This window comes from Heptranchias perlo, chromosome 5 (genome assembly GCF_035084215.1).
Source record: "Heptranchias perlo isolate sHepPer1 chromosome 5, sHepPer1.hap1, whole genome shotgun sequence".
Classification (NCBI taxonomy): domain Eukaryota; kingdom Metazoa; phylum Chordata; class Chondrichthyes; order Hexanchiformes; family Hexanchidae; genus Heptranchias; species Heptranchias perlo.
This window is the reverse complement of record NC_090329.1, coordinates 115,517,036-115,539,814: the sequence shown is the minus strand read 5'-3', so window position 1 is coordinate 115,539,814 and position 22,779 is coordinate 115,517,036. Positions and strand designations below refer to the sequence as shown.

The following is a 22,779-nucleotide window of genomic DNA, read 5'->3' as shown; positions in this document are numbered from 1 at the left end:
GAGTTACAGGCTTGTTCCTGATTTTCTTCCAGTTCAGGTCCGTTTCTTTGTATTATGTGCCATCGTATTGTGTAAACTGAGAAGTAGTCTTGAGATGCTGTAAGTTGAAGGAGTACGTACACAATGGCAGACAGATGCCCAACCTGCAGCCCATCTAGTATGTCAGTAAGTGACCATGCATCATACACTCGGCTTATTTTAGTGATCTGATATGTGAAGCCCTTGGACTATTGTGCCAAGGTTTTCAGTTGTACGTTACAGCTTGAATATGTGCTCTGCCGAACTATGGATATGATGTGGAGATGCCGGTGATGGACTGGGCTTGACAAATGTAAGGAATCTTACAACACCAGGTTATAGTCCAACTGTTTTATTTGAAAATCACAAACTATGGATATGCATGCGATGCAGTGAAAGAGTTGTAAGGTTTTGTGGGGGCTTGGGAATTGGCGAGTGGTACATATGTGACAGGTTGAACAGGTTGCGGTATGCAATCTTAGGCCATTTACATGGTACATGTTACTGTTGGGTACTCTTACCTTGCCACATTCCTTAAATTGTGCCAGCTTATTCCACATTTCTCCCCAGGTCCCCTACATACTGTAGACACTATTGAGCTTTGCCACTAAGGCCTGTTAGACATGGTGAATTACAATCCTCTGAAGATGGTACCCTGGAGTATCAAAATGGGTAACGTTCCTCACATCCATCTCATAGAACAGCATGACCACTTCGGTCAACCATTAAACAAAGGATTAGGTGGAGTGCTGCACCGGCACTTACGCACTAATTCCATTTCATGCCTCAGCATTGGATTTGCCTTCATTTCATTTTTGACTCATTTTTCTGTTTGCACCACCTCCCCAACCCAAAACTTGTATAAGATCCTTTCCAAGGGCTTAAAGAGATTTTACCTCCCTACGCGGTCATATCTCTTTAAATTGTAGCTAAGATGTGGTTTCCTGCTCCCAACTCTCCCGCCTCTCCCCCATTTGGCTACCTCCTGACACAATTCAATCCAGGGAAGTGTGAGTTAATGCATTTGGGGAGGACAAACAAGGCAAGGGAATACACAACAAATGGGAGGATACTAAGAGGTGTAGAAGAACAAAGGGACCTTGGAGTGCATGTCCACAGATCCCTGAAAGTAGCAGGACAGGTAGATAAGGTGGTTAAAAAGGCATACGGGATACTTTCCTTTATTAGCCGACGCATAGAATATAAGAGCAGGGAGGTTATGATAGTACTGTATAAAACATTGGTTAGGCCATAGCTTGAGCACTGTGTACAGTTCTGGTCACCACATTACAGGAAAGATGTGATTGCACTAGAGAGGGTACAGAGGAGATTTACGAGGATGTGGCCAGGGCTGGAGAATTTTAACTATGAGAAAAGATTGGATAGGCTGGGGTTGTTTTCTTTGGAACAAAGAAGACTGAGGGGAGATTTAATTGAGGTAGATAAAACTATGACGGGACTAAATGGAGTATATAAGGAGGACCTATTTCCCTTAGCAGTGGGATCAGTGACCAGGGGACGTAGATTTAAAGTAATTGGTAGAAGGATTAGAGGGGAGTTGAAGAAAAATCGTTTCACCCAGAGGGTGGTGGGGGTCTGGAACTCACTGCCTGCAAGGGTGGTAGAGGCAGAAACCCTCAACTCATTTAAAAAGTACTTGGATGTGCACTTGAAGTGCTGTAACCTACAGGGCTACGGTCCAAGTGCTGGAAAGTGGGATTTAGCTGGATAGCTCTTTTTCGGCCGGCATGAACACAATGGGCCGAATGGCCTCCTTCTGTGCCGTAACTTTCTATGACTCTATGAAGGTCAGAGCTGCGCAGGAGCGCATGATAACTATGCAAATGAGTGGACCTGAGAAAATTCGGCTAGCTGATCCCGGCTCCACTTAGTCAGGATTGTAAAATTGAACCTATAAATCCAAGCACTGTCGCTACAACTTGCAATAGAAGCACGCCCCTTATCATAGACAGAGATACACTGTCATTCTGTTCAAATTTCATTGTCAAGTTGACCTTTTTAAAATGATTTGAAAATTATACACAGAAGATTAAATAGAGAATAATGGATACCAGAGAGATTACAAGGGAGTAATATCTTTGAAGGGTTCAGGTAGCCTCACAAACAATAAGAAAGCAGCTTGAGTGGTTTCTAATCATCTTCTGAGCCATAGATTTTATAGCCATCAAGTCACTCTGCAATACTCCTTTTATAATATATACTTTGAACTCTGCAGTATAGTTTAGTTGGTTTTGGATACTTTTTTGCTAACATCAACTGGCATTAATGGACACTGCAGTCGGATTTGCCACAGCAACCATATTGAGGAATTAATTATTGTGAGTAATCACTGCAGGTTTCTTGAGTGAAACTCAATAGTTCATTACCAGAATACAATATTGCCTGTACATGCTATATTTATAATAATGATAATGTGATTATCAATTATCACAAAGTGATTGTAACTAAAGGAAACAATATAGATAGTGATGTACATGCAGAAACAGAATGACAGCGGAGATGGGCTGTACTACGCCATGTGCAGGCTACACCAAACACAGGTGTTCCACACTGTTTGGTGAACAATAAGTGGATACTTTAAAGAAAAGATTTTACACTAGATTAAAATCAGAGGTGACAATAGGAATAGCATCGTGCAGTGTAGACTTGGCAGTATTCATTGCCGTACTACTGTATGAGAGCAGGGAGTATTTGGCCTGTGTAATATTTTTATGGAAATGTTAATTTGGGAGCATCGTTTGTCATTTTTAAAATGTTTCTTTTCATATTTTTTTCTGCCAGTTTTTCTCCTCTCTTGAAAGTGTTGACTTATTGCTGCAGTACAGTTCAAGTTACTGATTATCCTCTGTTACCTCACCAATGCTCATTCCTCATGTGTAAACATAGATAGTCTCACCAGGCTATTCACCTTAGGAGTACCTCTGTGTATCTGGAGTGGGGCCAATAAATTTCAGCCAGTTCACTTCAGATCCCCATCTACTGACCCGCGCTGAAACCTATTTGTGTGTCGATGTCAGGTGAGAATAGGATTAGTCTCAACTTTGGTCCTGTCCTGCGTGTAACAACGGTAATGCACTAATCGTGGGGGAGTTTAATCTTGATAGGGACTGGGCAAACCAAATTGGCGAAAGTAGTTTGGAGGACGAGTTCATGGAATGTATTTGAGACGGTTTTCTGGAACAATATGTTGAGGAACCAACTTTTAGATCTAGTATTGTGTAATGAGGTAGGGTTAATTAGTAATCTTATAGTTAAGAATCTTCTGGGGTAGAGTGATCATAATATGATAGAACTTCATATTGAGTTTGAGAGTGATATAGTTAAGTCCGAAACTAGGGTCTTAAATTTAAACAAAGCCATAAGGTAGATTGGGAAATTAGATTAAAAGATATGATGGTAGATAAGCAATGGCGAACATTTAAAGAAATAATTCATAATTCTCAAGGAATATGCAGTAACTTGAGGAATAAAAACACCACGGGAAAATGATCCAACTGTGGCTAACTAGAGAAGTTAAGGATAGTATTAGATTAAAAGAAGAGACTTGCAATGTTGCCAAAAAAGAGTAGTAAGCCTGAGGATTGGGAGGGTTTTAGAAATCAGCAAAGGATGACCAAGAAATCAATAAAGAGGGAGAAAATTGAATATGAGAATAAACTGGCAAGAAATATAAAAACAGATTGTAAGAGCTTCTCCGAGTATGTAAAAAGGATGAGATTAGCGAAAGTAAACGTGGGTCCCTTAGAGACAGAGACAGGAGAAATGATAATAGGGAATAAGAAATGGCAGAGAGGTTAAACAAATATTTTGTATCTTTCTTCACAGTAGAAGACACAAAAATCAAACCAGAAATAGTGGGGAACCAAGGATCTAGTAAGTAATTAAGACTAGCAAAGAAAAAGTACTCGAGAAATTAATGGGACTAAAAGCTGACAAATCCCCTGGACCTGATGGCCTACATCCTAGGGTTTTAAAAGAGGTGGCTGCAGAGATAGTGGATGCATTGGTTTTGACCTTTCAGAATTCCCCAGATTCTAGATCGGTTCCCGTGGATTGCAAGGTAACAAATGTAACCCCACTATTCAAGAAAGGAGGGAGAGAGGAAACAGGGAACTATAGGCCAGTTAGCCTGACATCAGTAGAAGGGAAAATGCTAGAATCTATTATTAAGGATAAAGGGCACTTAGAAAATCATAATATGATTAGGCAGAGTCAACACGGTTTTATGAAAGGGAAATCGTGTTTGACAAATCTCAGTTTTTTGAGGGTTTAACTAGCAGGGTGGATAACAGGGAACCAGTGGATGTAGTATATTTGGATTTTCAAAAAGCATTCGATAAGGTGCGACACAAGAGGTTGTTACACAAGATTAGGACTCATGGGATTGGGGGTAATATATTAGCATGGATTGAGGATTGTTTAAGGAACAGAAAACAGAGAATTGGAATAAACGAGTCCTTTTCGAGTTGGCAGATTGTAACTCGTGGGGTGCCGCAAGGATCAGTGCTTGGGCCTCAGCTGTTTACAATATATATTAATGACTTAGATGAGGGGACCGAGTGTAGTGTATCCAAGTTTGCTGATGATACAAAGCTAGGTGGGAAAGTAAGCTGTGAGGAGGACGCAAAGAGACTGCAAAGGGACAATGGTTAAATGAGTGGGCGAGAAGGTGGCAGATGGAGTATAATGTGGGCAATGTGAAATTATCCACTTTGGTCGGAAGAATAGAAAAGCAGAATTTTTTTAAAAGGTGAGAGACTAAGAAATGTTGGTAGTCAGAGGCATTTGGGTGTCCTTGTACATGAATCACAGAAAGTTAACATGCAGGTACAACAAGCAATTAGGAAGGCAAATGGTATGTTAGCCTTTATTGGAAGGGTGTTGAAGTATAAGAGTAAGGAGGTCTTGCTGCAATTATATGGGGCTCTGGTGAGACCATGCCTGGAGTACTGTGTACAGTTTTGGTCTCTGTACCTAAAGAAGGACATAATTGCCTTAGAGGGGGTGCAACAAAGGTTCATTAGATTAATTCCTAGGATGAGAGGGTTGTCCTTTGAGGAGAGATTGAGTTGGTAGGGCCTATATTCTCTGGTGTTTAGAAGAATGAGTGGTGATATCATTGAAACACATACAATTCTTAGAGGGCTTGACAGGGTAGATGCTGAGAGGCTGATTTCCCTGGCTGGAAAGTGGGAATGGTCTCAGGATAAAGGGTTGGCCATTTAAGACTGAGATAAGTTTTTTTTTATTCGCTCATGGGATATGGCCGTCGGTGGTGGTGAGCCGTCTTCTTGAACCGCTGCAGTCCATGTGGTGAAGGTTCTCCCACAGTGCTGTTAGGTAGGGAGTGCCAGGATTTTGACCCAGCAACGTCGAAGGAATGGCAATGTATTTCCACGTCGGGATGGTGTGTGACTTGGAGGGGAATGTGCAGGTGGTGTTGTTCCCATGTCCCTGCTGCCCTTGTCCTTCTAGGTAGTAGAGAACGCGGGTTTGGGAGGTGCTGTCGAAGAAGCCTTGGCAAGTTCATGCATTGCATGATGTAGATGGTGCACACTGCAGCCACGGTGTGCTGGTGGTGAAGGGAGTGAATGTTTAGGGTGGTGGATGGGGTGCCAATCAAGCAGGCTGCTTTGTCCTGGATGGTGTCGAGCTTCTTGAGTGTTGTTGGAGCTGCACTCATCTAGGCAAGTGGAGAGTATTCCATCACACTCCTGCCTTGTGCCTTGTAGATTGTGGAAAGGCTTTGGGGAGTCAGGAGGTGAGTCACTCGCCACAGAATATCCAGCCTCTGACCTGCTCTCGTAGCCACAGTATTTATGTGGCTCGTCCAGTTCCATTTCTGGTCAATGGTGACCCCCAGGATGTTGATGGTGGGGGATTCGGTGATGGTACTGCCGTTGAATGTCAAGGAGAAGTGGTTAGACTCTCTTGTTGGAGATGGTCATTGCCTGGCACTTGTCTGGCACGAATGTTACTTGCCACTTATCGGCCCAAGCCTGAATGTTGTCCAGGCCTTGCTGCACGTGGGCACGGACTGCTTCATTACGTGAGAGGTTGCAAATGGAACTGAACACTGTGCAATCATCAGCGAACATCCCCATTTCTGACCTTATGATGGAGGGAAGGTCATTGATGAAGTAGCTGAAGATGGTTGGGCCTAGGACACTGCCCTGAGGAACTCCTGCAGCAATGCCCTGGGGCTGAGATGATTGGCCGCCAACAACCACTACCATCTTCCTTTGTGCTAGGTATGACTTCAGCCACTGGAGAGTTTTCCACCCTGATTCCCATTGGCTTCAATTTTACTCGGCTCCTTGGTGCCACACTCAGTCAAATGCTGCCTTGATGTCAAGGGCAGTCATTCTCACCTCACCTCTGGAATTCTGCTCTTTTGTCCATGTTTGGACCAAGGCTGTATTGAGGTCTGGAGCCGAGTGGTCCTGGCGGAACCCAAACTGAGCAACGGTGAGCAGTTATTACTGAGTAAGTGCCGCTTGATAACACTGTCGATGACACCTTCCATCACTTTGCTGATGATTGAGAGTAGACTGATGAGGCGGTAATTGGCCAGATTGGATTTGTCCTGCTTTTTGTGGACAGGACACACCTGGGCAATTTTCCTCATTGTCGGGTAGATGCCAATGTTGTAGCTGTACTGGAACAGTTTGGCTAGAGGCGCGGCTAGTTCTGGAGCACAAGTCTTCAGCACTACAACCGGGATGTTGTTGGGGCCCATAGCCTTTGCTGTATCCAGTGCAAAGTAGGAATTTCTTCCCTCGGAGGGTTGAGAATCTTTGGAATTCTCTAGCTCAGAGGGCTGTGGATGCTCAGTTGTTGAGTAAATTCAAAACTGAGATCGATATTTTTTTACACAGCGAGTGGTTAGGATCTGGAATGCACTGCCCAAGGGGGTGGTGGAGGCAGATTCAATCGTGGCCTTCAAAAGGGAACTGGATAAGTACTTGAAAGGAAAAAATCTGCAAGGCTACGGGGAAAGGGCGGGGGAGTGGGACTAGCTGGATTGCCCTTGCATAGAGTTGGCGCGGACTCGATGGGCCAAATGGCCTGTAACTTTTCTATGATTCTATGATAGATTTTTGGACACTAAGGGAATCAAGGGATATAGGAATACGGTGAAATAGTGGAGTTGAGTAGGAAATCAGCCATGATCTTATTGAATGGCGGTGCAGGCTTGAGGTGCCAAATGGCCTACTCTTGCAACTATTTCTTATGTTCTTATACGGGAAGCTGAGAGTTATGTGGATAGCACATTTCCAGAGGTGGTCACCACCCACCCCCGCCCCCCTGCAGCTAGAGAGAGTTCAGGTGGAGAGGGAGTGGATGACCACCAGACAGACTTAGAGGAACAGGCAGGCAGTGTAGGAGTCCGCTGGGATAGATGGAAAGTGGAGTTGAGGTAGAAGATCAGTCACGATCTTATTGACTGGCGGAGCAGGCTTGAGGGCCGTATGGCCTACTCCTGCTCCTATTTCTTATGTTCTTGTGTGTGTTGAATTACATGCTTGAATTCACTGCCTAGGGGGTAGGGTCATACAAGACAAAAAGCCATTTGGCTTCCCATTTGTATAGTAGGTGAAGGCATTTGCTATGTTATAACTGTCTAAAGACCGCTGATGTCACTAGTTCCTGTTACTGTTACCAGCTTTATAATGCTGACCTTGAAGCAATTAGAAATTGTGTGATCAGGATCATAGCAATGGATTTTGCAGCGTTGTTTCTTTATGTTATTAATTAGTTGAATGTAAGCAGCCTATCAAGTTTAAAAATGCACCTATCTGCTGCTTTGTCAACAGCAACAATAATCTTAATAATTTTGTGTGAGCTCCCTAACCATTAAGAAGTGTTTTATATTTGAAGTTTTACTACATCACAAAGCTTTTGAAATAGCTTGATTTTGTCTTCACCTGATGTCTACATGCACAAACTATCCATGATTGCTGGATAGTGATCAAGAACAGGACTCCAGGTTGATTAGTCTCGACCTTCGTCAAGGGGTAGTGAGGTTAATTATAGTGCACCTACTGCCATCTTAAATGAGATCAGCTAACTTGGCTCTCTTTTATTCTTGTACATATCTGTGAAATGCTGTACTAAGTCAGTATGGTACTGAAGTAATTCGATGTATGGAGGGCGGTTGGTGGAGATTTATAAACCCAGCAGATTTCAATTTATATCAGTAGCTTCAGGCAAATTTCATTTATCCTGGATGCCAATAAATTTATGTGCATCTTTGGCATATAATAAATAACATCCATTCGGATTTTGTCTGAAGTATAATGTCAGCACTATTAAAAACATCAATACATCTAAGTCACCCTGTAAATAAGCATTCAATTTTAACACTTGCCTTGATGATACAGAACAATGAACTTAGTTAATATGCCACAATAGCTCAGTGTAAAATGTGCGTATGGCGTTTTCACAGTGATATAGGATGACAGATTTTCCAATCTCGTAGTAAATTATTCTTTTTCATTTGTGTTTTACAACATATGATCCTACTGCCAGATGAGTCACTGTACATAGCAGTGAAACTTCCAATTTTGTAATGGTTTCAATTAACATGAACCCCATGATTAACTTGATTTAGATTATCATGTTTTCCTCACGCAGTAATCAGCAAAGTCAAAATGCTACATTTCAAAAACATGATGTTACCTTGCTGAATTAAGGCAATTCAACCATTTTTTTTTAACAATAGTAACTGCTGTGTGGTAAAATGTACACTGCTTTTGCCGTATATTGAGGCGATTTCCTTTTCTCATTATATCAGTTTCTATTTACTGTTCTGCTGACTTTCATATGGTGCCGTCTTCACAAGTTTCTCTCTTGCCTTATACCTAACTCGAAACAAAGGGGTAATTTTAACCCTGCGGAAACTGGGCAGGCAGCTAAGACCTTACCCACCAACATCCCACTCCGTATGCACTGTCTTCTATTTTAACCTGCTCTTGTGAGCTTGCAGCAAGGACAGACATAGGCATTGCTAAACAGAAAAAAACAAGTTCCATCTAGTTCACCTTCTATCATCTTGGTAGTTACATGATACAACAATAATGAAGTTGTTGACTAATTATAGCAATCAATCTCTATCAGTAGGCCTACAACAGACACCCCCTTCAAGCACAGACTGGTTCCTCTGGTTCTGCTGTTCTGGACAAGATGAAATAGCTTGTCCACATTATCTAGTCCCTTTAGAATCCTAACAGTAATCATATCACATTTCAACCTTCTCTTTTCCAGTAAGAACATACCCAATTTACATAATTGCTCCTCATAATCCAATCCCTTTATCCCCTCAATCATTCTGGTTGCTCTCTTCTGTATCCTTTCAATAGCTGCAATATCCTTTTTGTACTGTGGCAACCAGAACTGTACTGTATTCTAAGTGCAGTCGCACCAATGATTTATAAATTGGCAGGATTACCTCACTATTTTGGCTCAATATTGACCTTTTAACATCTGATTTATTTTACTCACTGCCGCTGAGCATTGTTGCGATAGCTTCAATTTATTGTCAGTCAGGACCCCCAGATCGCTTTCATTTTCCATGCGCATTATTTTCTTTCCATTTAAGTAATAGTCCCTTCCTGGATTCTTTTTGTCCCCATTATGAATTTCTCTACATTGAATTTCATCTGCCACCTATCTGCCCAATTCCCAAGTATATTCAAAACACCTGAAACCGGCAGGGTCCTTCTTTAAATTTGCAGATCAGGGTCCAATGACATCATTGGGCCCTGACAACAATTTTAACCGGTATTCTGAGCGGGAGGCCGTTGTTGCTTTCCAGTTAGGTGAAGCTAGTGGGAAGAGGAGCAATAATAAAAGAGAGCGATTTTAATCCTCGCTGCCCAGCAGAAACTGACTGGGCAAGCAGTTAAACTCATCTAAGTCGCTTTCCCTCCCGAAAGCCATCAGGAATTCACCATTACAAAATTTGTCCAGAAAACGGACACAACGATAACCAACTTCTACCCCAATGTTTCCTTACGTCTGAATCTACCTCTTCTCCATTTATACTCTTGTCCCCTTGTTCTGCTGTCTTGTATCAATTCAAATAGCTTTGATTAATCCTCCAGGTTTGTGAGCCTTATTAATGTGGCAACCTCAATCATATCGCCCCTCAAATTTCTTCTTTCTAACAAGGAGTCCCAGTTCTTTGAGCTTATCCTCATGTGTTTTATTTGCTGTTATATTAACATTTTAGAATTGTACATGATACTCCTAGTGTAGCCTAAGCAATGTTCTACATATAATGGCAGGATTACTCCCATTGAACTACACTTTATTTCTCTTTTTATGCAACCTTAACCTTTTTGACAGCAGCCAGACATTGTCTTGATGTCTTGAGTTATCTAGTATGACTCCCTTCCCTGATCTGTCTTTGTTAATACTTTCTCATTAATCCTGTGTTCTGCTGCCTGTTCAGTATCCCTAGGTGCACAACTTTACACTATGTTAAACTGCATCTGACAGTTGTCTGCCCACCTTCCCCTGTAGCTTGTCCGTGTCTTTCATTCTATTAGCCACTCCTGCTAGTTTGGTGTTATCCATAAATTTTCAGATGAAGCTACTGGCATTCTCTTCCAGATCATTTAGAAAATGTTGAAGAGGGCCAGTTCCAATACCAAGCCTGCAGGACAACATCTGTCACACACCTTCATCCCAAGTACTCACCATTCCTCTGTTTCCAAACTCCCAGAGACCATAAGATATAGCCTAGAACGCCGAAAAGGATGCTTAGTTAGATATTATACATTATTAGAGCAGACTAAGTATCCCAGTATGCTTTTCAAACAGGCCAAGAAATCCAGCTTGCTTTATAGCAGCTTTTACAAATCATTAACCGGAGTAGAATGATAGCAGAGAAAACCCAGATGTCTGCTCAAGGATCACAGTTATATAAACACCATTCATTAATCAACTGACTGAAGCTGCTCAAGGTTAAATCCTCCTAATTAGATCTAGTAGTTATCAGTCCCCCATAATAGTAAACAATTTTACAACACCAAGTTATAGTCCAGCAATTTTATTTTAAATTCACAAGCTTTCGGAGGCTTCCTATTGATCAATGAATGATGACTAGACTAAAAGAATGACAGGATGAAGAGATAAGGCAAGGGATAAAAACAGGACAAAAGGTCCCAAATAGTGAGGAAGAGAAGGCGAGTCTTGAGATCAATGCTTCTCCCCACAGGATCGGGTAATATCGTTTCTGTTGTATCAATCGATTTAACTTGTTTGAATACTGGGCCGTTCTTGAGCGTAAGAGTTGTGCTTTGCTAGTGAGTCAGCTTGTTAATTCTGGGCCGCTGTGTGTTTTATATAAAAACAGATTGTAAGAGCTTCTACAAGTATGTAAAAAGGAAGAGATTAGCGAAAGTAAACGTGGGTCCCTTAGAGGTAGAGATAGGAGAAATTATAATGGGGAATAAGGAAATGGCAGAGACGTTAAACAAATATTTTGTGTCTGTCTTCACAGTAGAAGACACAAAAAACAAACCGGTAATAGTGGGGAACCAAGGGTCGAATGAGAGTGAGGAACTTAAAGTAATTACTATTAGTAAAGAAAAAGTACTGGAGTCATTAGTGGGACTAAAAGCCGACAAATCCCCTGGACCTGATGGCTTATATCCTAGGGTTTTAAAAGAGTTGGCTGCAGAGATAGTGGATGCATTGGTTTTGATCTTTCAGAATTCCCTAGATTCTAGAACGGTTCCCGTGGATTGGAAGGTAGCAAATGTAACACCGCTATTCAAGCAAGGAGGGAGAGAGAAAAGATGGACCAATAGGCCAGTTAGTCTGACATCAATATTAGGGAAAATGCTAGAATCTATTATTAAGGACGTAATAACATTTTTTTTAATTCGTTCATGGGATGTGGGCATCGCTGGCGAGGCCGGCATTTATTGCCCATCCCTAATTGCCCTTGAGAAGGTGGTGGTGAGCCGCCTTCTAGAACCGCTGCAGTCTGTGTGGTGAAGGTTCTCCCACAGTGCTGTTAGGAAGGGAGTTCCAGGATTTTGACCCAGCGACGATGAAGGAACGGCGATATATTTCCAAGTCGGGATGGTGTGTGACTTGGAGGGGAACGTGCAGGTGTTATTGTTCCCATGTACCTGCTGCTCTTGTCCTTCTAGGTGGTAGAGGTCGCGGGTTTGGGAGGTGCTGTCGAAGAAGCCTTGGCAAGTTGCTGCAGTGCATCCTGTGGATGGTACACACTGCAGCCACTGTGCACCGGTGGTGAAGGGAGTGAATGTTTAGAGTGGTGGATGAGGTGCCAATCAAGCGGGCTGCTTTGTCCTGGATTGTGTCGAGCTTCTTGAGTGTTGTTGGAGCTGCATTCATCCAAGCAAGTGGAGAGTATTCCATCACACTCCTGACTTGTGCCTTGTAGATGGTGGAAAGGCTTTGGGGAGTCAGGAGGTGAGTCACTCGCCGCAGAACACCCAGCCTCTGACCTGCTCTTGTAGCCACAGTATTTATATGGCTGGTCCAGTTAAGTTTCTGGTCATTGGTGACCCCCAGGATGTTGATGATGGGGGATTCGACGATGGCACTTGGAAATTCATTATATGATCAGGCAGAGTCAACACGGTTTTATGAAAGGGAAACCATGTTTGACAAATCTATTAGAGTTTTTTTGAGGGTGTAACTAACAGGGTAGATAATGGGGAAGCAGTAGGTGTAGTATATTTGGATGTTCAAAAAGCGTTTGATAAAGGTGCCACACGAGGTTGTTATGCGAGATTAGGGCTCATGGGATTGGTGGTAATATATTAGCATGGATTAAGGATTAGTTAACAGACAGAGTAGGAATAAACGAGTCATTTTCGGGTTGGCAGGTTGTAACTAGTGGGGTGCCACAAGGATCAGTGCTTGGGCCTCAGCTGTTTACAATATATATCAATGACTTAGACGAGGGGTCCGAGTGTAATGTATCCAAGCTTGCTGATGATACAAAGCTAGGTGGGAAAGTAAGCCGTGAGGGGGACGCAAAGAGGCTGCAAAGGGAATGGGCAAGAAGGTGGCAGAACCACACGGACTGCAGCGGTTCAAGAATGCGGCTCATCACCACCTTCTCAAGGGCAATAAATGCTGGCCTTGCCAGCGACGTCCACATCCCATGAACGAATAAAAAAAAATGATGTGGGGAAATGAGAAATTATCCACTTTGGTCGGAAGAATAGAAAAGCAGAATATTTTTTAAAAGATGAGAGACAAAGAAATGTTGGTAGTCAGAGGCATTTGGGTGTCCTTGTACACGAATCACAGAAAGTTAACATGCAGGTACAGTAAGCAATTAGGAAAGCAAATAGTGTGTGAGCCTTTATTGCACGGGGGTTGTGCGTAAGAGTAAGGAGGTCTTGCTGCAATTATATAGCGCTCTGGTGAGACTACACCTGGAGTACTATGTACAGTTTTGGTCTCCTTACCTAAGGAAGGACATATTTGCCTTGGAGGGTGTGCAGCGAAGGTTCACTAGATTGATTCCTGGGAGGAGAGGGTTGTCCTATGAGGAGATATTGAGTAGAATGGGCCAATATTCTCTGGAGTTTAGGAGAATGAGAGGTGATTTCATTGAAAGGTATAAAATTCTTAGAGGGCTTGACCGGGCAGATACTGAGAGGCTGTTTACCCTGGCTGGAGATTGTGGAACTAGAGGTCATAGTCTCAAGGTAAGAAGTCGGCCATTTAGGACTGAGATGAGGAAAAATTTCTTCACTCAGAGGTTTGTGAATCTTTGGAATTCTCTACCCCAGAGGGCTGTGGATGCTCAGTCGTTGAGTATATTCAGTACAAAGATTGATAGATTTTTGGACACTAAGGGAATCAAAGGATATGGGGATAGGGCAGAAAAGCGGAGTTGAGGTCGGAGATCAACCATGATCTTATTGAAAGGTGGAGCATGCTAGAGGGACCATATGGCCTACTCCTGCTGCTATTTTATATGTTCTTTTAAATCTGCTACTAATAAAATATACTCGCTACACACCATATTGGTTTGGTCTCCTGAATCTCTTACACAGACACGATTCATCCATCTCAACATGTTGCCATCAGTAGCATGTCTGCTCATTTTATGAACTAGCTTTCTACAGGACAACTTATCAAAAGCTTTCCACACTACAATCTATCTCCTATCTACATCTTTTTTTACATTATCAAAAAGTTCTGGCAAGACTTACCTTTTGTAAATCCACGATGGCTCTTACCTATTAGTTTATCTCCTTAAGTGTTCCACTGGCTTGACTTTGACAATCGGTTCTGGAATTTTCTCTGGTACCAATGTGAGACAAACTGGTCTATAGTTAGATGGATCTCCTCTAGATCCATTTTCAAATAAGGGCACTTGCTGTTCTCCGGTTTTCTGCTATTCACCCCCTTTTCTAATGAGGAGAAATTCATTTAGGCCCATTTTCAGGTGCGAAATGGTTGGCGCATTTAGAGAGTGCGCCAGGTGCCGGCGGCCCGAAGCTCGTCCAAAATTATGCTTTGGGCCTCATCAGCATAACTCCGATGAGCCGTGGACGCCAATCAGGCATCCCGATAAAGCTCATTTCGAGGACCCCAGTTTGGGCCTGCTGTGATGCCGACAGTGGCCCTCAGGTAGGTCCTGCTCCTCCTGGCTCCAGATCAAGGTACGTTAAAATTCAATAACTTACCTTTTTATTGGCAGCCTCTAGCAGCCTCTTTAAAGAGGTTAGGCTGCAGAAGAACTCAAAAGACAGAGCAGTGCATGCCGGGCGCAAGCTCCAATCAGTCCTGCCGAATTGTTGGTTGGGTGTGGTGAAACAGGGCATTGGGCTACTTGCATATAAAGAAAGAAAGGCTTTTCACGACCTCAGGACATCCTAAAGCACTTTACAGCCAATGAAGTGTTTTTGTTTTGAAGTGTAGTCACTGTTGTAATGTAGGAAATGCAGCAGCCAATTTGCACACAGCTCATGCTAATGAGCGACTTAATGCCTGTTTAAGGTGGCAGCCAGGGACACCCATATATGGCCCAAATGTGCTTCAGGGGGCTATTTGGCCCATCATGCCTATGCCAACTCTCTGAAAGAGTTATCAACTTGGATTCATTCCCTTGCCTTTTCCCCATACCCTTTTAAAATTTTCTTTGAGTTATCCACTTCCCTTTTGAAAGTTATTATGGATTCTGTTTCTGGTTGGTCCTAACAGCCCTCTGCGTAAAAAAAAAATTCTAACCTTTTCCTTCATTCTTTTGGTGATGATTTTAAATTTTCGCCCTTTAGTCACCAGCTCATTGACCAATGGAAATAGATGAAAGGTAGCTATTTAACTTTGACTGTGAGCGCAGAATTAAAGGACATGAGTATAAAATTAGCCAACTTCAAGAAAGAGTTGAGATTCTGTCCCTCAGATTTGGCAGATATGTGGAATGAACTCCCAGATGAAGCAATTAGTGCTGTTTTAGTTAAAATATTTTTTTAAAAATTGGATTAAGATTAACATCTGGCTAAGCTTAGGAGTGAGGGCTGCAACAAAATTAATTAACTGTAAATGGAAAATCATGGGGAATGCACAGTCAAATTCCTGACATGCATTCACAGTGGGTGAAATTTTGCAGAATTACTCCTTCTATAACTGCAGCCAACCAGCATTTTTACAGCTACAATTTCCTCTGCCTTCTTTAAATAAACGCTGGGTTACTTTGATTTCCCTGAGTTATAACTTGTATGTTACATCGCAGTATTTTACTCTTTTGGACACGTGGGAATTTGAATGCACTACAACAAGTGACAACCAAATAGCCGATCATTTTGTGCCTGTACTAATGCTTTTAAACCACTAACAACGGACTTAATGACCAGAAATCTGCTACGGTGTGTTCATATTGTTGTGCATTACCCATGCCTCTAGTGCTGTTTGTTTTGATTGTCTAAGTAGGCCTAGTGGGAAATCTGAAGTACCTAGTAGCCCCTTTACTCACTTGACCCCATTAAGGCAACTTTTCTATTTCATATAAATAAAACCCATGTTAAAATTATTGTTTGTGAGAGAATTTCTTGCTGTCTATTCAATAAACCTTATCACCCGCTCCAATGTACATGATCCCTGACTCTTAAAACAGGCTAATTTATATTTTAAATCGTGAGGAGCAAATCAGATCATGTATCAAGAAGCATCATATGTTAGTGATGGAGATTTACACTGTGTTGCAAAGAAATTGTAAATCAGCTGTGGGAATGTGTTAAAATCCAAGGAGCATATTTATGATATCTTAGAGTGTTCTTTATGAAGCATGCATATATTATTGTACTTGAAAGGAACATGTAGCACAAAAGAAAAGGAATAATCACTGTCTTGCTTTGTCGTTTTTTCATAAAACCTCTGTATTTAAGATAAAACGGTCTTGAAATGATGCTGTGTGAATATTGATGTGCTGACTATGTTCATATGATATTCCTATTTTAACAGAGGCATTAACCAATTTAGTTTAATAAAAATCTTCTGACTTTTTTTCAGGAGAAGATGATGACGATGATGAATGTGCTGAGGAGAAACTGCCTTCATGCTTTGATTATGTGATGCACTTTCTGACTGTCTTCTGGAAAGTTCTTTTTGCTTTTGTACCTCCTACGGAATACTGGAATGGCTGGGCCTGCTTTGTAGTATCCATTTTCATGATTGGCCTCCTAACTGCTTTTATTGGTGACTTGGCTTCCCATTTTGGCTGTACCATTGGACTGAAGGACTCTGTTACTGCAGTGGTGTTTGTTGCTTTGGGAACCTCTGTTCCAGGTAAAAAAAAACTTTCATTACTCTTTAAGTATCCTTAATACTTAGAATACCGTTGGGCACCAATTAACTTTTATAAGATAAATATTTATTCTAATATTTCAACCAGAAGTGTTTTTTTTCACAATCCATCACGATTTTGGTAATTAAGGGTACAGTAAGTCAGATTCATTCTTTAAATGCTCTCTGGCTTTGGCTCCATATTTGTAAATATCTCCTCAGGTTTTCCATGATTATATATGTATAATTAAAAGAACACTATTCAGATGTGAACTGAAATAGCATGCTGTGGCAATGGAGTTGCCTTAAACAAAAGCAAATACAAAGAAAAACTACAAATGCTGGAAATCTGAAATAAAATTCGAAATTACTAGAAATACACAGTAGGTGGGATCTTCCCTCCTTTGATTGAGTTGTATCTCAAGGGGTGGGCGTGGGGGAGGGGGTGAGAGTTCGCATATACACTGCTGGACCATACATTTTCTAAAATGTCTGCATCTTAGTCTGGACTTCAGTACTTTTTTCACCTGTTGGTATCAGTCACATCAATGTTGTTCATTCCATAATTGTCTCCAGTTATATAATGATCTATGTATAATATATATTGCTGAATCCCCCGTAATGTTGCTCACAGTAAGTCGGAGGATATGTTCTTTTTCTAAACTGTCTCTGTGGTGCTGCTTCCCTCTTTCTGTCATCTTCTGTTTATCTCTCTCTCTACTAGTCCACCCTCCTCTTTTCCTTTTCTCTTTCTTTCTGTTCTTTGCTACTATTCTGTCTGTCTTCTTAGCATATCTCTCTCTTGTCTATCCTTTTTGGTGAGAGGTGGTGGGTGGTATAGTTTGGAAAGCGACATTTGTGGTGGTGGTTGCAGGACACTGAACAGCAGACGTGTTTTGGACCACAGGTTATAGGCAGGGAATGCATGAACAGGAGATTGTCTTTGCTCCATATCCCTTAATACCCTTATCTAACAAAAATCTGTCCGTCTCAGTCTTCAGAATTCAATGGACCCAGCATCCACCGCTTTTTGGGGGAGTGAGTTCCAAATTTTCACTACCCTTTCTTTGAAAAAAGGCTTCCCGATTTCAATCCTAAATGGCCTAGCTCTAATTTTAAGGTTATTCTCTCTTGTTCTGGATTCTCCCTCCAGATAGGGAATATACGCCAAAGCCCAGGTCACCGATGCCATTTGAATTGCGGGTTATCGACAACTGCATTTACTGGTGGTGAATGTGGGGCACCGATTAGGGAAGGATCTGGATGTAGCTGGTGGAGATAGCAGGAGAAGAGAAAAGGCAAGGGGCAGAAAGGAATGGGCACTTGAGGTGAGATGCTATAGGAAGAAGATGGGGAGGGCAAGGAGCAGGAACAATGGGGTGCTTAGGGCAGGAGCTGGTAGGAGGGAAGGGGAAAGCGTGAGGGGGCGCTGGGTGGGTTAGGGGTCCAGGCACTGTTGCTTTTTGGACTGCAGGTTGTGGCTGATTGGTGAGGGGAGAGATCTAGGTCACAGGTTTCATTTTCTGGTAACGTGCCCGTAAAGGAGGTAGCCAGGGCAGGATGTAGTACGATGGAGAGCGAAAGGTTAAGGGGTAGGGAAGAATGGGTGCTTGGAGCGAGTGGAGGAAGTGAGAACGTTCAATTCCCTTCCCACCCTCAGTTTTGTGGAAGGCCTTGTTATTTAAATCCTTTCCAATTTAAATAATAGGGGCTTCCCCATAATGGTATGTAAGCCCTTAAGGGAATTCCCTCCCTGTTGTTCAAAAGCCCATTCTCAGCCCAATAATTTATTCGTTCATGGGATGTGGGCATCGCTGGCGAGGCCAGCATTTATTGCCCATCCCTAATTGCCCTTGAGAAGGTGGTGGTGAGCCGCCGTCTTGAACCGCTGCAGTCCGTGTGGTGAAGGTTCTCCCACAGTGCTGTTAGGTAGGGAGTTCCAGGATTTTGTCCCAGCGACGATGAATAATGAGGTCCCCTGCTAAGACACTCCCCTTTAATATATTTGCCTATTTTCAAATAGACTGGTTGGCATTGTAGAGGAACTTTATCTACTAAATTGTTGTATTCATTTACTAATTAAAAGATCCCTTGAGAGAGACTTGAGCCAAAACAATTCGTTAAGGAATACTTTGCCTTTTATAACATAAGAAAGAATTTTGCCATTTTTTCAATGCTATTTCTCATCCGTAATATCTTAATAGTTACACAAGTACAAAACTCAAATATGTTCCCTCACAACACAAAGCAGTTCATTACCTCAGATGTTTGGAAGCCCTCCTCACCTTGACAGCACTGTATGATGCACTTTCCATTGACAAGCCCTTCCTTGCACTCCAAATATAATTTTATTTTTGTTGCCATAGTTTTTATCAGTTTACAGTGACTTACTCCTTTGTAGTATCTTCCTTTAAATTGGGAAGCAATTGTCAAAGTTTCTGACAGGATTTAGTTCTGCACTGCCAAATACTGTCACTCACAGGTCACAGTCTAAAATAGAACCAGAGCTTCTGTCTTCCCCTTCTTTTCACCTCCCTCCTTCCTAGTAAGAGCAAAATTTCTCTGCAACTACAGATGAGAATTGTGTTTGAGAGTTAATCTATTGTAAGATTTTATTTTTGAAGTAAGAATTCAGTTCCCCTTCATTATTATTTATTTATATTTTGGTCAACCAGTTGTCTGACACATACAGAAACCAATCACCATACTTAAAAGTCTATAAGGCAAACTCATAAGAAGTCTATATAATTAGATGTTTTCCTGATATGGAGTGCAAACTCTCTCCCTGTAGAGACACACCCAGAGAACCTAGGGGCAGGCTGTCAAGAGACAAGGCTGAAATAGTAGTAATACTGAAGTTTAAACAGCTTACTAACATGGGCACTGGTAAAGATCCCACTGCTAAGACCACCCTACCCATTAGATAATTGGCTGAGTGGGAAGAATCCTAATTCCCAGTGTCAGGTTTAACCCTCTAAGTCCCATCAATGAAACCAAGTAACTGGTCAGTCATCAAGAGCACCTGGAGTACTGCAAAATAGCCAGCTCAGGTATCAGATGAATGAACCTGCCACAGAGGATCATCTCAGTTCCCACCTCCAGTCACCAGGCATGTTACCTTGGTGCCAACTCAATCTCAAAGATAAGCCATTTAATCTCCCCCCTACGAAGGAGGATAGTCATATCTATTACAAAATGTAAGAGATTCTGAACTCAGCAGGATGTGTCTAGTGAGACACAGTGACAGGGGTAAATCAGAAATATTGGTTTGTTTTTTTCAGTTCGTATCCTATACTGCCTGGTTACAGTGGAATTGATAGGATCTTAGATCAGATAATTGGAGGTGGATAAGTGTTAGAGACCTTCCCCAAGGAAGAAAATGCTTGAAAAATACAGTTTAAAAAAAACATAATTACAGTCAACTCAAAGTGATTAATCGATGAGTTCCACGGGCTTTTTGAGGAAATGTATTTAATTCAGTAAATCCATCTAATGAAACAATTGAATCCTACAAAAAGCATAACATCAAAAGGGTGCTGTACATGGATCCTTCATTAGTGAGGCACACATATAAATTGTGTGTTATATCAGGGGCTATGCCATTTTAGACAGCTTATAAAGAAAATCTGCTGTACATTTGAAAGTCTGGGATATGGGATAAATATCTGTGTTGGTGTACATGATTGCAGGCATTAACCGTTGAATGTGTGGAATGCATTGGATTGAATCATCACAGAAACAGATTCATACAGGTTTTATGCACCACGTGAACCTCCTCTCTCCCTTCTTCATCTCACCCTATCAACATATCCTTCTATTCCCCTCTCCCTCCATGTGTTTATCTAGATTTCCCCTTAAATGCATCTATGCTAGTTACCTCAACTGCTCCTTGTGGTAGCGAGTTCCACATTCTTATCATTCTCTAGATGAAGGAGTTTCTCCTGAATTCCCTATTGGATTTGTTAGTGGCTATCTTACATTTATGGCCTTAGTTCTGGTCTCCCCTGCAAGTGGAAACATCTTCTCTATGTCTACCCTATCAAACTCTTTCATAAACTTAAAGACTTCTATCAGGTCACCCCTCAGCCTTCTCTTTTCTAGAGAAAATAGCCCTTTACAAATTTTTCAGACACAATTTACCTTTCACATATTTACGTCTTTAATTAACCCGAGTCTTTCTAGGTGAGTATTAATATTATCCTGCACCATGGCCTCTAGAAGCACTAACTGCTAATGTTGAGCTGATTGGTCTGTAATTACCTGGTTTATCGCTTTCTCCTTATTTGAGCAGAGGTGTTACATTGGCAACTCTCCAGTCCAAGGAAGTTTGAAAGTTTGTGATCAGACTGTCCACTGCATCCTCTCTGACTCAGTATTCTAGGGTGTATACCATGAGGATCCAGTGCCTTCCCCACTTTGAATTCCACCAATTCTTTTCAGGACTACTTCCTTATCTCTAGTTATCCTATCCAATTGCTCCACCTCCTCCTCTTGTACTCTTTGATTCCCACTACCACACTCTTCTGTGAAAACCGAGGCAAAGTACTTATTTAATATCTCCACCATTCCTTTATTCTCCAAAAGAAGATTTTCTTTTTCACCTCTAATGGCCTTACCCATTCTTTAATTATTTTATTTCTCCCTTTATGTTACCTTTCTATCTTTCTTCATACCATTTCTTAGCCTTTCTAATCATTTTGCTTCTTCTCTCTATATGTTCTTTACACTACTTGATTTGCTTTTATGATATTAGCCATAGATTTTTTCATATCCCTGTTTTTTAAGTCTCATTTTAATTTGAATTTCTCTGCTCATTCAAGGAACTCTAGCTTTTGCTCTTACTCAGTAGTACAATTTTTATTTCTTGTGCATACAAAGATATTAGTTCCTTGAGTTGCTTTTTGGGAAAATAGTTTATCTGAACTGTATTTTTTCCCCAAATTAGCTTGGGTTTTTAACTGTTTTTTTGCCTCTCCCAAGAGATCACATAGTTTTGAGTGGGGTGGAGAGTGCATATATTGTGATACACAAGATAACACAATTGTGTGGTACAGGACCAGAGGGTCTTTTCCTGTCCGTCATAATTCGTATGTTTGTACATATACTAATCAGTCTCCATGTTAATAAGTGCAGCTAAGGCTCGTGTATGTTCGAATGTATTTCTTTCTTGGAAATGTACAGCTATAAATGACACATTTACCGTATATTGAATAAGCCCCAGATTGTAGATTAATCATGGGGTAAATTTTAACCCCTCCAAGGACAGGTGGATTGGGGGCAGGTGGGGAGTAAAAATCCTCCTAGTTGAGAGCAGGACCGCATCCCGGCTCCAACACGCCTACTTCTGGGTTTAATCCAGGCAGGTTTGTATGGGTGTGGAGAGTAGACTCCAGGAAGCCCCACCCCCACTAAAAGCTGGCGGGCTGATACTTAAAAGGGCAATGTACCTCATTGAGATACTTAATATTTTGAGGTACTTAAAACAAATTTAACTTTACCTGTTCGGGTTTCCCATCACTTCCGATTTACATCAGGCGAAAGCAGGTGGGAAGGGCCGGAGCCATGAGGTGAATGTCTTTATTGCACTGCTTATGGGCCCGGAGGAGCAGAAATGCTTCATCCAGGCCCAACAAGCTCACCTGGCCGACAGGATCCTTGCAATCGGCCACCCCCCACCCCCCACCCCCCCCCCCCCCACCCTGATGGTGGACTCCCACCTACCTCCGACGCTTCACCCGACTTCCAGCGACCTCTGATCTTCCTTCCAGCTCCCCCGATCTCTTCCTTCGCCCCTCAGTCTCCTTCCTGTATCCCCGATCACTTCTTCGGCCCCCCAATCTTCTTCCCGACCCCCTCACCCTGATCTCTTCCACAGCTCCCCGATCTCTTCCTTGGCCCCCCCAAACTCCTCTCCAGCCCCCCCCCCCCGATCATCTCCCCATCCCATGA

The 22,779-nt window shown here is 42.0% G+C and overlaps 1 protein-coding gene across 4 annotated transcripts in view; it reads left to right on the top strand.

Moving 5' to 3' along the window:
- The window catches only part of LOC137322039 (sodium/calcium exchanger 1-like), a 322,838-nt gene that overhangs the window by 280,834 nt on the left and 19,225 nt on the right, over window positions 1-22,779 (top strand). For all 4 annotated transcript variants that reach the window (XM_067985074.1, XM_067985075.1, XM_067985072.1 and 1 more), the window contains one exon: window positions 16,558-16,833. In XM_067985074.1, coding sequence (XP_067841175.1) covers window positions 16,558-16,833 — 276 coding nt within the window. The remainder of the gene's footprint in view (window positions 1-16,557; window positions 16,834-22,779) is intronic.